Below are 18134 nucleotides of genomic sequence, written 5' to 3' on the forward strand. Positions count from 1 at the left end.
CCATTATTGTGAGCTTATGCTTAATTGTATGTGTGTTTGGTTACTATTTTTTATTAAAAAATCCATATTATGCATATATCTTATAGTTTTCAAGGTTGTCAAAGTGTTCTCCATCTCGCTTTTCTTTTTAATTGGTAACGTCCATTATTTACGATATTGTTTATATCACGTTTCAACAAATAACTACATAGTCATAGTTTTAAAGCTTATAAATTATTATCTACTAAATACAATTCAATGAGAGCTTATTTGTTTTCAAAATAAATTCAAAGTTTCAATCATTTTTTATATTCATTCAATGCTTAATGTATTGATTGAGTTAATGGCTATTATTGGTTGTTACGCTGAAAGGTAAACGAACATGTTTTCTATTAGTGTTATATATATATATATATATATATATATATATATATATCATAAATGCATAGAACTAGTTATTATTATCTATGTTGTAACATAATATGCTCTACTTATGCTACACCTTTTCTATTATCATTATATTCATGGCTATTATTTTTCTAAAACAGTTTTGTTGTATGCACCAGTAGTAATGCTTTGGTGGTATTTACATATTTATGTATGCACATATAAATATGTATATTACTTCGTGCGTTTGTTTCCTTGTCTACTATATTGTTAGATAAGTGTATTGAAATGTAGATGGTAACGCCTAAACTGACTTATTCTTGTATATATAGATATCCTATCTTTTTTTGCTGTTTTGTTTTATTTTTCAATTGTAGCTTATATTTTCAAGTTTATTTACTCATTGTATATGGTATTGAAATACAACTAAATATTTGCAGAAATAGAGTTTATCTTAACTATTGTTGAGCTACAATAAATAAAGAATTATTGCGTGTGTATGTCTGCTTGTTTAGTAAAATTTTTCTTTGTTGATTCACTCTTTCATGCCCCCACCCCGATTGTTACTGTATATATATCTTTGTGTAGTTATGTGTATGTGTACATATACTACTTGTTACTGATGTAATTTTTTTTAATATTTCATTTACAAACCATCTCTATCAAAGTTTTTTTCTGTTTACGTTTTCTCTATCTAAATAAGAATAAACAATTAACTTTCAAATCAACAAATTATATTTGTTACCATACTCATTTATAAACAGTTAGTTACAATAAAAAACAATCTTATTATTTATGCTACAACTATCGAATAAATATTTCATTTGCCTTTTTTCTACTACAACTAAACATGACAATTAGGTCAATGGTTTTCCAATACCATAGTTAGTAGTGGTAAATGTTACTGTTGTTTTAAACAAACTTATAATGAAATCTAAACTTATGATACCATATATATATATATATATATATATATATATATATATATATATATATATATATATATATATATATATATATATCAGTTCATGGATTTGTAGAGATTGTAGTATTTTCACAGTTGAAATCGTGAGTCGATCTAAACTAGACCACCGTTGAATACCTGGAAAAATTGGACGGTCGTTTCGGGATCGTAAATGTGAACTGCTGAGGAGTCCCATACTATGACGAAACGGCCGTCTAGTGCTTCCAGGTTTGCAATGGTGGTCTAACTTAAATCACTGTTTTAATTGTTTTGATAACTTTTTCATTTCATATAATATCTTATACACATATATATTTATACATTTATGTTTTGTCTCTTCAATACTTGTTTATTATATTTATATATGTCTCTGTTTTGTCATTGTAATTATTGACTTGTTGTTTTGTGTACTTGCACTTTGTCAGTTTATTGTTGTATATACTTGATTTTTTTCTATTAATAACAAGTGCATACAAACACTTTCCATATATATATATATATATATATATATATATATATATATATATACTGTTGTATTGAATTAAAATCTATGCCACTCATACATAAGTGGATCCATACTGTTATTATCAATAGTAAATGTGTTTTTTTTTCTAAAAAATAAATGACAATATTCATATTGTTGTGATATAAAAATAGATTCTTTCATTGTGTAATATGGTCTCTAATTAAACGAACATTTCATTTATAAATATCTTAACGCGTACTAGTCCTCTATAGTCTAATAGTGAGACAGAATACGAGCACGGTCAACAAATAGGGCTTTTATTGTACAAATCACTTATAACACTTAACCACACGGTAACAGGGTTCGGCAATTACAATTTGCACAAGACTACTCCGTAAAGAAAGAAAAGACTTAGGTTCGTAAATCAAATTCAAGCTTATAGTGCGTGGAATATAAAAATATTATAATCCAAGAAGTTCAACATTCCTCAAATCCTTTTCAGAATGTTCCTTCATTTAATTAAAAATGGAGAAACGTGGAAAGTTTATCCTATTATTGAAACAATGGATCATATGTTTTCAATATATATGTCCAAGTAAGCACCTAAAAATGCCGTATGAAAAATACAAACATGTTAGGTCTTGGAATGGAATCCCCAGCTAAATTCATACTAATGTGCCATTACACACCTATTAAGTAATCAAAGAACATGTCAGAGAATCCGTGATATCGCACACTTATCGAACATTAAAAAGTAGATGGATAATGTCCCACATTTTCTACAGTACACAATAAAAAAGTCACAGTTTTACTCCTAAACCTATTTCACTCTACATTGACTTTTTTCATCCACAGTTATATGTATAAAAAGAGCAGTTCCAAAAATCTCTCGCGTTATCATTGTCTTTATCACAATTAACTCTGGTGTTAAATTTGAACAAATGTTCTCATTTTCACTTCTTATATCTTATTTCGTTCTTATCATGACTGTTTTACACTTCTTCGTTGTAACAGAAAATATCAGGTTGTCTAGATATGAATTATTGCTTGATTTTACAACATTTGACCAAGCCTTATAGAAAGTAGGTTTGTGGCGAAATGCTTATTCAAGTGCGCTTCATTTGCTAGAAGTTCTATTTCATGCAACTCACACTATATACAATTTAATGTACTCGAGTTCGAGTCGCTGTATGAATCTAGCTGATTGATCAAATGTGAAACTAACATGAAGTACGACTCTATCGCGAGACCTATTAATTGAAGTCCAATCACCTTAACTTATAAGCCACTGTATGTCAATAGTTTTTACACTTGATCTCAATATGGAATCATAAAAACCCAATTATCTTGATATTTTATCCATGTTTCCTTAAAGTGCATCTGTTTACAAGTGGTAATGTTCAAAAAACTTGTTTTTATTACTATTTTATCAATGTTCACCGTTACACAAATTGATGTATGCGTAGGTGAAGAATGTGTAGTACTATAAGCTTTTCATTTTAAATAACAAAATTGCTGAATATTTTTAAAATTTACACGAATCGTTACTATACACAAAAGTACGTCAATTTCTGTAAATAAATTCGATTGACTGGCTAAAGTCTATGTTTGAGCATCTTTTAACATTCGCTATAGATCCATTAACTCTTAGAAATTCGGTAGATAAACGATTATGTACCTTGGTAGCTGAAATCAAGTACATATATATGTGTTTTTATCTACATAACTAATGATGCATATCTAATTGTTGTTCTCCAGTGCATTCAACTGTTATAGTGTATGATTTAAAATGTTTAAGTGTAATTAAGGTTTCAAAGATTTATCATATTTCATATTACCAGTATTATTGTATACGTGGAATGTTTCTTTCAACAAACTAAAACAGAAGTGTTTACAGGAGGATAAGCTATTCTAGTTTATTTATACATGGGAACTAAAGCGAATAAATTTGAGTAGAAACATGTTTTCAATGGGTGTTTTAAAAACATTATTATCCAAGGAATAATCATCAAAAATTCCAAGTAACGACTAGTAGCATGTTTCACTCATTGAAGAAGCTACTTCCCATTGCATACGACACTATGTTTAATAACTCATTCAAAAATGAGTAGATATCCTTTACAATTCCCCAACTGTATGTACAAATTTACATACCTGTAAAAAATTGTACATTTTGTAAAAGTAGAAGAGTTGAACATGTGCGAACATTTTTGGATATGCGTTCCAAGCAATCTAAATAGCACATTCAAAACAATCATTAAACTCTAAAAATTCTTAACGGAATATAAATGAACATCAAATTAACCTGAAAACATTTATCGTCTTACATTTTCTACAAAATTTTTATTTTATTTCTATATTGTATATTCTCTTATTTTCTAGAAATATCTCTTGAATTACTGTTCTAAATGATGAATAGTTCACATCTTAATTATAAAATATGTGCTCATGTTTAACATGTATGAATAGCTTCTTATGTGTAGTCGCTGTGTAGATTGCAATAATTAATTTATCATAGTGCATTAACAATGTTCTTTATTGCTTAATTTTTAATTTCTAGAAATCATGTTTACTCTTTTGGTAAAACTTTTTGAGAGATATATCAGAATAGTCTTTTCTTTTGTATGATCACTAAAGAAATATCACCTACTTTCTAAATTTAGGTGCTTTTCTGAACTCAAATAAAATAATTCTCTGTTGAATTGGTATATGACACCCTTGATTTCAGAGTTTTTAGCAGTAATTATAATAGATTGAAAGCTATGCATAACAACAATTCAGTGTAAAAACAAAATGCGCCTTTTAAATTATTTTCCGGGGCAACTGCTTCATATTATGTATATAGCCTGAGACGTGACGGTTTTAAGCTATGTGCTTTAACTAGCAAGCAACAATACAACTTCATTTAATAATGATTTTTCACAATCATGTACCTATCTATCACAGGTCGTTAATGTATGTGATTCTCTAGTATGAGAGCAATCATTTTTGTTGTTATAATGTAATTCATCTCGTTATTATTGTATTTAATAACTGGATCATATTACTTTTGTTTGTATAATTTGTCTTTTTCTTACTATTGACCATTAAACTAAAATGTTATACTTACTAAAAATTACATACAGTCTGATATTCTACACTTGTGTAAAAGTAACACATAGTGTTGTAAGAGAATCCATAGATGAATGGATTTTTTCTTATGTAAAAAGATTTACATGTATTAACCAGTTTATTCAACTAAATCATTGAATAATTATTATTTCTATTGATTGTTAGTTTATTATTTTCTAAAGGGGGGTTTTGTGGAGATTTAGTATTTACATAGTTGAAATCATAAGTCAATTGAAGCTAGATCATCATGGAAAACCTGGAAACACTGAACGGCCGCTTCGTCTTATTGTGGGACTCCTCAGTGGTGCGCATCCACAATCCCGCCTCGCGAGATTCGAACCCAGGACCTATCAATCTCGCGCGCGAGTGCTTAACGACTAGACTGGCATCCGGTGGTGTTAATGTCTAACTTCAACTAATGTACGAAATCGAGCAACCATTCACCACTGTCTTCAGTACTTGTCCAGTGCTTCCAGGTTTTCCATGGTGGTCTAGCTTCAATTGACTCACGATTTCAACTATATAAAAGTTTATTATTTTATTTAGTTTGAATATTTTCCACACATCAATACAATCTATAATCTTTTTCAAGAAAACGTTTCCGTAAAATTTATCAAATTGCTGTCGTTTTTATTTTCCAAACTTTCCTTCCACATTATTATAGGTTTTGTACCGTATGACTCTGAACAATTTAGACAAGATATTGTAATGGGTCGTTATACCAATACAAGATCATCTAATAACATGACTCCTGATTTGAACAGTAATCTGTCTGGAAATCATTTTCAACGTGTTCATCCAAATTCCCAGACATTTTCACAAGGACATGTTGATAGTGCGGGAACTATGTTGAATATAAACTCTCAATACATGAATACGCCACACGTAAGTGATTAAGCGGTTTTCTTTTACTGAATTAAAAGTAACATTCCACGCGTTCAAAATTTGATTCATCAGATCAGGCGTTTCAAACTGAAGAAACTCTTCTCTACTGAACTGTTTCATAACTACAAGGAATTCCAAATGTGTATCAGTGTTTTTTGCTTATCGATGAGGAGCTGGTTTTTAATTGTGTATCGATTATTTACTAAACAGTATATATATATTCAAAACATGTAATGAAATAACCATCAAGTTAACAATATGAGAACTAATAGAATACAATCTAGTCAATAAACCTTCAAGGCTATCTGCATGAAAGTGTAAAATTGAAATGCTCAATAAGAACAGTTTTCTTTTTAAGTAGTAATTATTAAACATACAATTACATATATATTCACACAAACATTTTATTTATCAAAATATTTATTCCTATTAGTCCTTTATCTATTAAGATTGTCTTGATGGAAATAAACAACTGTATTTTGTTTTTTTCTAGTCAATACTTTGTGATCTCTTTTAGGCAACTACTCATTACTACATTGTTTTCACGTGATTACTTGTTTTCGTTTCGATCTATAAAAAAGAATGTGTGTGAATATATATACTTTTTCTCCGGTTCAGTTCAATTGACACTTTCATTTTCTCTCTTTTTTCACTATCAAATATGATTCATGTGATATGAATGCTTGTACACTTTCGTTCAGGAGAAGACGTATAGTAGCTTTGAGAGCAGTAGTGTTCTGAACTTTTTTCGGCATTTATAGTGAGTAGAAAGATTATTTCAAGTATTTCGTCAACCATATTGTTGGTTAGGAACCATAAATATGATCTATACACCTAAATCCATAGTACTTGCGCAGGAATGGAAAGATCCTGCGCCTACTCTCACTTTTAGTGGCGAGCCGTTAGATGTTCTCAAAAAATTTTTTTCTGGGTATTTGTGTGAGCGCTGGTGACTGACTGACAAGATCAATCTATGTATAGTGAAAGCAAGATTGGATTATGCCATTCTAAGTCATCTTAAGCGTTGTTTTAGTGTTCCTCTGGCTATAAAAGTTCGAGTTTACAACATGTAAATACTAGAAGATAGTTGTGTCAAGTTATCATCTATCGGTCATCCACGTCTCTGTGAATGGTTTTCTTACAGATCGTAGGCCTGTTACTGATATGGCTTCGAACAGGAGCTAGTTGTAATTCTATTACAATTTTCCATTTCACCCCATAAAAATAAGATGAACTCTTTTAACTGTTTTGATATTTTCGCTAGAACCATGGTCTTTATTCCACACTATCATTCGCTAACTATACGATCCTTCTCCCCTTTTGTTTCACAATAATATATTTTGCTTTGTGCGAAGCATTCTTATTAGTGTGATGTCATTTCAGATTTTCCCTTTTTTGTTAAGAAAAATAAAAGTATCTACCATTACATTGTTTGTCTGCGTGACAAGCTGACAAATTGTGCACCAACTTTTACGATAGTAACATAAGTTTTACTGCTAACCTTGTTTAACATCTCTTATCAGGAAGCTCTACCGGTTGTTTTTGTTCTAAGAACATCTTTTTCTTCCGAAAGAAAAAATACAAAAAAAACTGACCACTTCAACACTTCTTCATTACTACTTTCCAAATACGTCTATTCTGTCAATAGTATTTGATGACAATGATCATTCAGATTAATATTAAATTTCAAAATATGGTTTTAAATAGTTAAAAATGGCATGTTTTTACCTAGTGGTCATACATAGTCTACAACAAATTGCAGAAATAACTGTAATATAATATGACTAACGAAATGGATCGTATTTAACAATAAATATGATTGCTTCTCGCAATACTATATTTATCATGGATCTGCGGAAATATCTGAAGACAACATACGTCCTGTGACTTCAAAGAATCATCATTTAGCAAATTGTGATTCTTCAAACTCACATTTAACCATTCTAAAATGATAATGATATAGTCGAATAATTCATACTAATTGGTATAACAAGTAAATGTAATATCCAACAGAATTATCCAGAGCATGTAGTAGCGTAGATCAAAATCTAAAGTGAATGAAGGGTTACTTCATCAGTATTACTCGTAGTTAAACCAACCTTACTATATCTCATTACTTAACTTCAAGCCAAATGTATGGGTGTTTGTGCCAACCATTTATTTAATTTCAATCAAAGTCTTCCTAATAAGGAATTACAAAGAAGTAACAAAAACCTGTTGAAATTGTTCACAATATTTGTCAACTTATTCCCTCAACATCAGCCAATAAATTATCTCAATGTCTTTTTATTTAGACAAAATATGAAGAGTTATTCTCTGTTTAACGTATTCATCGCTTGAAATATATTTAACTACATGTATACTATTTCTCTATAAATACACTTGGTGATAAAAATATTTATTCATGTAGTACCTTGTACGTTGCTTTCCTTGTGTAGTGAATCCCCATAGCTCTTATTGACTTGGTTTAAATTATTTTCCAGTTTAGTTAAAGCATAATAATTCCATCTTTTGTCTTTGGTAAATTTTCCAGATGGGAAATAATAATAATATTCCACCTCGTGATCCAAGTCCGTGTAATTCCGTCAATCCTACATACCAATATCAAAATCAATCATCACATATTCCACAGTATATGCCACAACATATTAATTCACAAGCACAAAATCCACCTAAATCACAAATTTTAGGAAATACTGCTTATCAACCCATTCAATTAAATCAACGATCTACTCCATCACCACATAATTTGCATGATAATTTACAGACTGGAGCTACCTATATGCCACAATATCCATTAGAATCAGAGATATCAACTCAATGGATAACTAATAGAACTGATACTGTATCTCATCAGAATCAACAACCTTCGATTTCAAATAATACCATACTGAACCAGTCTGTACGTACAATACAGTCTGGTCAGAATTCTCACGTGATTCAGGTATTGTTAAAATTTCAAATTTAATACATACGGTTCTTTCATATCGTTTTCGATCGTCTCTGACCATCTATACATGATATACTGATTAAGCTAAACGGTATTAAACCGAAGATTTCCATGTTTTTCACAGGATTATACTCAGGACGAGTTAAAAATACCATCCAATGACTTGTTTTTTTCTGTTTAAAAAATAAAAGTATCAAAATTAGTAATATGATTACTCCAGTAGTTGTGACCCAAGATTAGAATTTATCAGTAGTCAACTAATTGTAATATGTTGTAATTTGCCTTCATTCATCCAGGGTACTAATAAATCTTCTAACAGAACGCTTGATTCGATTTCCTAAGCTCTTCTAGTAACCCCCAGGCTAAATCTACACGGCAACTTGAACATGAGAGAAAAGGCGCGAAATTTTGAAAGAAAGCTTTACTACGAGTTTAGTTTTTGTACAGAAAATCTTAGGTACTTATAGCATTTTAGATGGCCTTGAGCTTCTGGAAAGTTCTGAAACCCTTCCAAACATAGTAGCACGACAGATAATCATCCAATCAGAAATGTGACTTTTCACTTCTTAGATGCTCCTGAGAAACTTCTATTGTATGCTGATTGGATAAGATATTTCCCAGCGTTTTCAGGGCCCCACTGGGCCTCAGCATGTACAATTTCGTACTCTGTCTGCCCATGCTGTCGCTTTCAGTTCATAACTTTTGATTCAAAAGAAGTATACTTTGTAATTCCCTCAAGTGAAATAAGTTGATTTATCATGATTTTCATATTAGATCTGGTGAGTGTTTTCAAATAAGGTCGATTTAAGTTTCTACTTTCTTGCTATGTATACGAATTTTAAGACTAATTTGTGATATCCAGATGTAGAGAAAACTTTAATTGTTTACAGTCTTAAGAAAAAAATAATATGAAACAAATATCGAGATAGATTTCTCTTCAAAACAATATCATTTTCATTTTTACATTGTTCACTGTCGAAGTAGTTTTTATAAACATCGTAATTCTTTATCATTTTAGTTAAAATATGTTTTATTTTTTCATTTTACAAGCAACCTGTTACTCAACGATCTGCAATATCCACTGGGTATAGTAATACCACTGCTTACCATGGTCATCCTCCTTCAAGACCTAACTTAGATCGCCTTAGTGCGCCAACACCAGTTCCAGTGCAGTGTAATCCCATGACGGATCCTTCAATTATGTTAGATCAAACTTCTATCCACAATTCTCCACTTACCAATGTACTCTCCCATGGGCAACAGCAACCTCAGTCCCAGTTTGTTCCAAGTGGTTCAAGAATCCAGAATACTCTTCCATCTAATTCTGTTAATTCATACCATCGAAATATCGTGCCACAAAACTCAGGATATTCTCAACCTCAATCATTTAATCAAAGAGATCATTATATGGCTACACAGTCACAAACTCACCTTTCACCAGGTGGTAATATTGGAGGCGGTTACACATGTTATCAGTCCCGTAACAATATGGCAGCCAACAATATACCAAATCCATCTGGTCATCGTTTCGTTCCTGGACCACCTAATGTAGGCACTTTACAAATGTCTAATCAACAATCACATATTGTAAAGCATCAACACACGCCTGTACTTTCACAAGGAGAAAATATAAACAATCGACATGGGACATTTGGTCATCAAAGTGCACATATCCGTCCAAGCCTGTCTAACATTAATTGTAATACTTCCGTTGACAGTATTGGACCTCACTATGCTCTCCCTTCACAAGACCTCCCTCAGCATATGATACATTCGAACTTACACGGATCATTAAGACAACAACCTTCATATGACTCCTGTGGTCCTAGTGGTGGTGGTCTTAACTCTCAGGGCTTTATTTGATCCTGTTCACTTCAGATACCTGTACTGTTTAACTTTCTGTGATTTTCAATGTTGTGCCTGATCTTGTCACAGTTGTTTTATATAGGTTTAACTTCACTGATAAGTTCGTTTACCTCTTATACATTGTTTTTTAGTCTAGTATATGATGTTGATGATGATATTCATAACTACTGTTTATATGTCTATTGGTGATCAGGATTTAAATCTCATGTATGTATAATTGATAGATTTGTTGCCTATATCACTTGTCTTTCTTTTGTGTTTCTTCCCAGAATTTTTTGTTTCTTAATCTCTCACTTGCACTTAACTTAATTGTATGCCCTTACGATTTACACACATAAAACAGCTGTTTATGCACATAAAAGGATTTTTTACGTATATATTATCACAAAGACTATTGTTATCAATGCTTTGGTTATTATTATTATTATTGCCACTCTTTGTAGTATGTTCGTATTATTATTAATTTTAATCAACTGTAACTAATAATCATAACCGTGTACATTATTATCATTAACACAAATTTAATTGTTGCTTTATTTCCTGAAATTCTCCAATCCCTAATTCTTCGATATGTCTCGCTGGTGTTTTTGAAACCATCCAATGAAAAGAAAAGAGAAACAAATATAAACACTTTATTATTGGGTGCATAGTAAAGTTATTGTTACGTTATTTGTTTTTTCTTTAGAGAATAGAATTAACATCTTTCATGTAAAGAACAAATATATATGTGTGTGTGTGTTGAATGTTAGTAATGATCTATTTCTTGTTTTTTCCAAAGATTAATCATTACCAATTCATTATCAGGTTTGGAAAAAGTAGTTTACTGGATATAGGGGAATTATAATTATTTTCTGTTTTCATTCTTAATGTCATTCTCAGTTTTATGTGCTTTTTTCATTCTTTCTTATTACACACGCATATACTCTTGAAATTTTCTTATTATAGAAAGGATACAGAAATTTATTGAACATTTCAAGTTTTATCAATGAATAATTATGATTTTGAACATAAATATTTACTAAATTTCATACATCTATTAGTCTTTAAGTAAATATCTGAATAATTGATCAATGGTAAACCACCATTGAAAACCTGGAAGCACTGAACAACCGTCTCGTCATAGTATAGGACTCCTCAGCAGTTCACATCCACTGTCGCGCACTCAGAATCTAACATTGATCGGTTCATGATCTCGTTTAAAACTCAACAATCTCCATAACCCGATACTGACAATCTGAGTAATCATTCAATGAGTTCACACTTCGAAAAACCTGTAGGAATGAAAAGTTAACAGTGATATTCTAATGATCTTAGACGTTTCATAAGTAAATAAGATAAGCAACTAGCGAAATCTTTCGTCCCTTCAAATTATCATCACTTTGAATTGCAATAGCTCAATGATAGCTGCTACCTTGCAGCAGTAGTCAGGCTATTTCTTCGTAATAATATCCACTTCATGTTTGTTTACAGTAAAGGATTCTCGGCACAAATTACTATAAAACCCCCTAAGAAGCTCTTAAATAATCATTAACTCCCATTCACGTTCCTCCATAAATGTCTAATATTACACTTGGTCCCATGACATTCCTTTCCATCGCCTAATATATTCTACATATCCCCGATAGTTGGTAAATATTCTATTGGGACGTATAATTCAAACACAATTACTGGACTAAAACAAGGCTAAACTGAGAAATTTATGGATATAAGTGCAAGCTTTTAAAATATGGGTGGCGCAGACTTTTAAGCTGAGTATCTGTCGCAACGGGCTGTGTTGACTAAAACATGCTTATTGAAGTTCTATCACGCTTTATTGGTCGGTTAGAGAGCCATAGGTTTAAATGAAATAAATTTAAACCCTGAGTCCGAAGTTTGTCGACTACTGGAATATGTTGAGAGCAGAATGTTGCCCAAGAATAAGCTGCATATTCACTGATTCTGTCTTGCCACAACCTAAGAGGTATCAGCCTTAAAATGAAGCACACCTACCATGGATTTCCTATGGTTGCACTAAGGTCTGAAGAGCACAGGGCTAGTTTATCTGGAACATTTCACAAAACCCTATATGTAGTCAGCTCCAAACAGGCGTCACTTGAACACAGGTCGACATCACTCCTACAAGTTTAAGTTATTTCTTAGGTCCTTCCGGGAAAAATATCTTTCAATGGTGCGTACACTCGAGATGTGAAAACTACTTTCACGTTTTAATAATACATGGTCATCCTACACAAAAATTTTTTAGCTTCTTTACATTTTGTTTATTCTCAATACTAACTATTTCTGTGACTTTCCTTATGTGAGACCATTGTTCAAGTTCATTTAATGTTATTCCTGGTCTCCTGAAATCGCTCTGTGTGTTGTAGCCGCCAATATCCGAAACATTCGCACGGGACTCAATCGTGGTAATTCACTGACCTCACTTGACCAGTACGACGAACTACGGCCATTCACTCGTCATGTGTTTAGGTACTGGGATGCAAATATAAATTGTAAATATGGACTAAAATTTTAAAGTATAACAGGGACTTCTGGATCATATTCTACCAAACAACCCCTTTGACTTCACTCGGCTAAATGGGTCAGTAAGATTTAGGAAGAATAAATACATACCATTGTCTTTTCATAGTCTCTGCTAAGTTTCCATCAACTGCCCCCAGATTAATTAAAAGATAAGTCCTCATTCCAAACGTAATATTTTGGATAGAAATGAGACATTCACTACTGAGTCTTTAATATTTCATCGACTAAGGTGATCGAGACATTTTGTTACGCTTGTTTATTAAATACCTACCACTAGACTTAATCCTGATCGGATGAAGATTGACGATATAACTGTGATCTACACTTGGAGCGTATATGTGCGTGTGCAATTATCACTTACTTTCTACATCGCATGTCTTTGACTTGTTTTTCTGTCTGAAAAAAACTTCTAATTTAATTCGTATTTGGTTTTTATTACCACCGTCATCCAACGGGGTTAGCCTAAGCTCTATAGTTTGACATAATCCAAAATCGGTCAAGATTGTTCAGATTGAGTTTTGTTTAGTCTTGGATATGGTGATATTGCATATCTTTTATACTTTGCTCTTATTTCCTAATTCTGGATTGCATTCTTTGTGTTAAATTCGTCATTTCTCACTGATATTTTCATTTCTTTGTTTTTATTCTTCACAAATTTCATTGAACTGATGTAAAATCCAGAAACTTGAATCAGTACACATTTATTCGATATCATATACTGTCTTTGGTTTTGAAAAGCCAATGAATTGAACCATACTTCTAACTAATTGGCTACCATAGATTATGTCCAAATTTGTCATGTAGCATTTATTATCACGGTATATGTTCAAAGCTCAAACTTAATACTCAATCTGTTGACACATTGTTCTTACCATAGTGAACTAGGGCCAGTTTTTTTATTAAAGACCCCAAATACTCTGGTACGGCAGTGAGTAGGTAAGGTCCCCTCACATGGCCGATCGCATATAGCAACTGACATGGAGGTCTTACTCACTTCCCTCTCAAAGTGGGAATGTTATTTACGAAGTTGAAAGAATAAAAAGAGAATATCCAGCACTTAAACAGGGTTGGTGGGTATGGGGGACCCACCTAGGGGAGTTAGAAAACCCTGATTCCAAACCAGTGGTGTACATGGGCTCCGGGATCCTGAGGGAACAAATGGAGTATGAACGGCTTGTTGGTCACCGGCTACCATTGAACCGCATCTCCTAACGTTGTTCCACTGCTCTGTGGATTAGACCTCTAGGTCAAAGACCTGAAGAGTGAGCCTCTAAGAGAACCATTTTTTTTCAGTTAATTCGTTCGGGTAGTATCCGAGCCTATACACAAATCGAATGATAACTACTTTTTGTAGCGCGTATATATTCTGTTGCCCCTTTGTATCGGTGTATATGTTTTAACAAGTATTAGATGATTATCAAATGCATATCATAAATGAGCTTCCTCAACATTTTGTTGACTTTCGAACACATCGTTTTATTTATTTAAAAAAACACTGGTCACTTTTACAATGATGTAAGGTTTTTTTAAATTCTGTATTCATATGAAATCATTCGATATTTATCTCAAGTGACCACCAACCTGTCACTTCGACTATTTTCCTTGTCAGTCTAAACTTTCTTTTTTTTTAGCTCATTTAACAGTGGATAATATTACTGCTTCAGCGGATATCTGAATAATTCCAGATTTTAATATATATTTGTAATTCATTTATCACCAAAACATGCATATTTCCCCTTACTTTGACTTCTACGTCTTCGGTACAGTGTACAAATATGTTTGAAAAGTAAGTGCAATGCAAAAAATTCTTACTGAACCACTTAAGTAAACATGACATGTTACGCACAAAGAAAGGTTTATATCGATGTGTTGTCTGTGCAACAACCGTTGAATAGTAGGTAATTAGTTCAAATTTTCACAGCTCTTTAATACTGATCAATGTTCTATAGCTCGATATGAATCACTAAAAGATTTGCATATTCAATAAAGAAATATTCTGATAAGAACATAAATAAAGCGGAGAATTTGATATCTTTTTCATATTCTGTAGTACGAGCTAGCCGTTTTGTTTATGTGACTATAGTCTATGTCGATTTGCACTTTTTCTAATGATGGTCTGATATATAGCTTTGATTAAGTATGGTCTGATATGTGTTGTGAAGATTTGACTTTTTTATAGTCAGTCTACAAAACAACTAGCAAGTGTTATGTTATTAAATACAAACGAACTATTGCATGAACATCTTTCTTCTTGCATAACTTCCAGCAAAAAGAGAAGCAGATGCATTAGAATCTATGGACTCGAATCAAGGTACAATGCTCATCAGTACTGTTAAACCATAAAACTTCTCAACCGGAATGTTTTAGTTTTCTTACTTCATCCTAGTTTCATCTAAGCTATCCCCACCAAATTAAAATTCCTATAATTTTAGGCTCAAATACATTTTCCTATGAAATAAAGAAGTTTATTCCAGTTCGTATTTTGTAAGCAGCAAAAATCCATAGTTGAAACTCTCATAAATTGGAAGATATCAAGAAAGATAAAACGAGCATAATAACTTGTATTTTCCATTGCATTACATTCTCATCGGATAACTGTAATCTTTTGTGTTTGGACAAGAATAAGGATTTATACATCAGACTACTGCTATTGTTCTCTAGAAAACTGATGAACTTTGTAAAATGTCTGAGAAACAATAACTATCCATAAAACTGGAGACAAAAAATATAGAAATTATACTCACTAGGAAACTCATTTTCACTGACTTCAACTTGAAATATTATGATGTTCCAAAGATAATCAGTAAACGAATAAACGGTGCAATATATCTAGCAGTTAAATTGATCATCTTGAATATAACATTTCTATTAACACATTCATGAGTCAGCACTTTATTATCAACTATGTTTCGATCTATCTGTGTCTGCCAAAGTAGTTCAGATTCTTTAAACATGATTTACAATACGTTCACTCAAAAATAATGTTGGAGCAATCCTGAAAATTTCTCGCAATAGACAAGAAAGGCTCAGGAAACACTTAGAAGCATTCTATCCAATCAGCGTTCACTGCAATTTTGCTAGAACCATCTCGAAAGTGAAAAGTCACATGTAGAGTTTCTGATTGGCTGATTATTACACTGCTATTAGGTTTAGTAGCATTCTAGGATATTCAGGAAAAATCAAGGACTTCTTAAATACTGTAAAAACTCTATATTTTCTGTACACAAATGAACCTTTGGAGTAAAGTGCTTCTAGCATATATTTCGCCCCTTTTCTGTCGTGTTCAAGTCGCTGTGTAGATTTAGCTTGGGGGTACAAGACTAGCTTAGGATCCGAGTATAGCGTTCAATTAACAAGACTTATCAAATAGTTAAGACATTCAACAGTCTAATTTTCAGATGTCTTGTGAACATGGTTCATTGAATAAACATTTTGAAGTATTTCAAAGCGATGAGCAAGATTTTGGAATCTAGTCTTCTGATATTCATTGCAGTTGTTGAGATCATAAAACGTGATTTTTAAAAAGCAATTATCAATCTTCCTCGGTTGTTGCGATGAAACCACTTAGTATTTCTCATGTCAATTCTGAAGCTTTCCATCAGTTCATACATTTATTTTTATTCGATAACTCATTACATATTATAATCTTAGTTACCATTTACTTCTGCTAACCTATTTAAGGACGTAACCTCAGCGTCAATATTCCAGAACATAGAATGTAATCGTTAATTATAACATCTTATTCAATGTTGTTTTGTTTTAGAATTTTACTTAGTTACTAATAATTTCTTTTCCGCCAAATAGATATATGATATTGGTCAGAAATTGATTTAAATATTTCAATTAAAATACATTGACTTTCATTGATAACTTTTGATTACTGGAATATTACAGGTTGTAATTTTTGATGGAGTTTTGTTCTCTGAGCTAGATTGTTTGGTCGTGGAGCTTTCATCGTCCTTCTGAACGACATCATCAGCACAAACTTCTGATAGAAGTGAAGTGTTTGAATTATTCTGTTAAAATCAGTGTTCATACTCCTTCAAAGTTAATAAATGGAGTTGTATGATAGAAGTAATATGATTTCATAATAATTACCAATATGAAGAAACTATTACAAATTAGACTGCTATTGTATTCTATATACATCGGTCTATGAATACTGATTATAATTTGATAGTGAACTTAGTGTTCTTATTAAGATCATATATTTAAATGGTTGATTATTTTTTATACTTATATTAGATCTATTTTATGGTACATAGACAAATTTAGATGTACATGAAATTTTCTATGTTTTCTCTAGTTTATATTCAACATTAAGTGTTATATCCTAGTGAAGAAATAAGTACGGGTAATTTCCAGGACCTATTAATGGACGATAATTCTATGTATATTGTTATTATATGACTTTTGAGTAACTAGATTGTGTAAATCTATATTTACCTTATTATAAGCTTCATTTTGATCTATGAATTATTACTGTATGATTTACTGTCCCCAAATTATGTTCAGTTTATTGATTACTGTATCCCATGTTCACAGCCACATTTGACTTGATCTTGTACAAATATTATTTTCTATTTTATGGTGTGATACGGTCTGTCTGTCCGGTATATAAACCGAGTATGCTTGAAATAAATGATTCGCTTACATTCGTATAGCAGGAGCTGCAATCGGTTTTCTGGACTCAATTGGAAGGGCTAGGCGAACAAGGGACCAATAATAATACTCTAGACTACTCATACTGGTCCAACGTCATTGATTTGTCACAGTGTTAAGATTAGACAAGTCGTATTCCGATCGGCCGAGAACCCACGCGATAAAAACCGGACATAAAATCAATAACGAATTAGCATTCGTCCTATATATTTTTTATAAAGTCGTGACATTAAACTTTAAAAACTTGTTTTTAGTTCATCATCTTTCATCAATATCTTTAATTTTCGATAGCTGATTGGCTTCATCAAATTATAGATTAATTACTACGATCAGTCATGAAGTTC

At 31.8% G+C, this 18134-nt stretch overlaps 1 protein-coding gene across 1 annotated transcript in view; it reads left to right on the forward strand.

Moving 5' to 3' along the window:
• Positions 1-10605, forward strand: part of Smp_026320 (hypothetical protein) — a gene marked incomplete at both ends in the record, with an annotated part of 35420 nt that extends 24815 nt beyond the window's left edge. The window contains 3 exons of the mRNA XM_018799300.1: positions 5572-5792; positions 8326-8736; positions 9793-10605. Coding sequence (XP_018651102.1) covers positions 5572-5792; positions 8326-8736; positions 9793-10605 — 1445 coding nt within the window. The remainder of the gene's footprint in view (positions 1-5571; positions 5793-8325; positions 8737-9792) is intronic.
• Positions 10606-18134: the final 7529 nt, after the last annotated feature.

The sequence above is a fragment of the Schistosoma mansoni genome, chromosome 3 (assembly GCF_000237925.1).
Source record: "Schistosoma mansoni strain Puerto Rico chromosome 3, complete genome".
NCBI classification, from domain to species: Eukaryota; Metazoa; Platyhelminthes; class Trematoda; order Strigeidida; family Schistosomatidae; genus Schistosoma; species Schistosoma mansoni.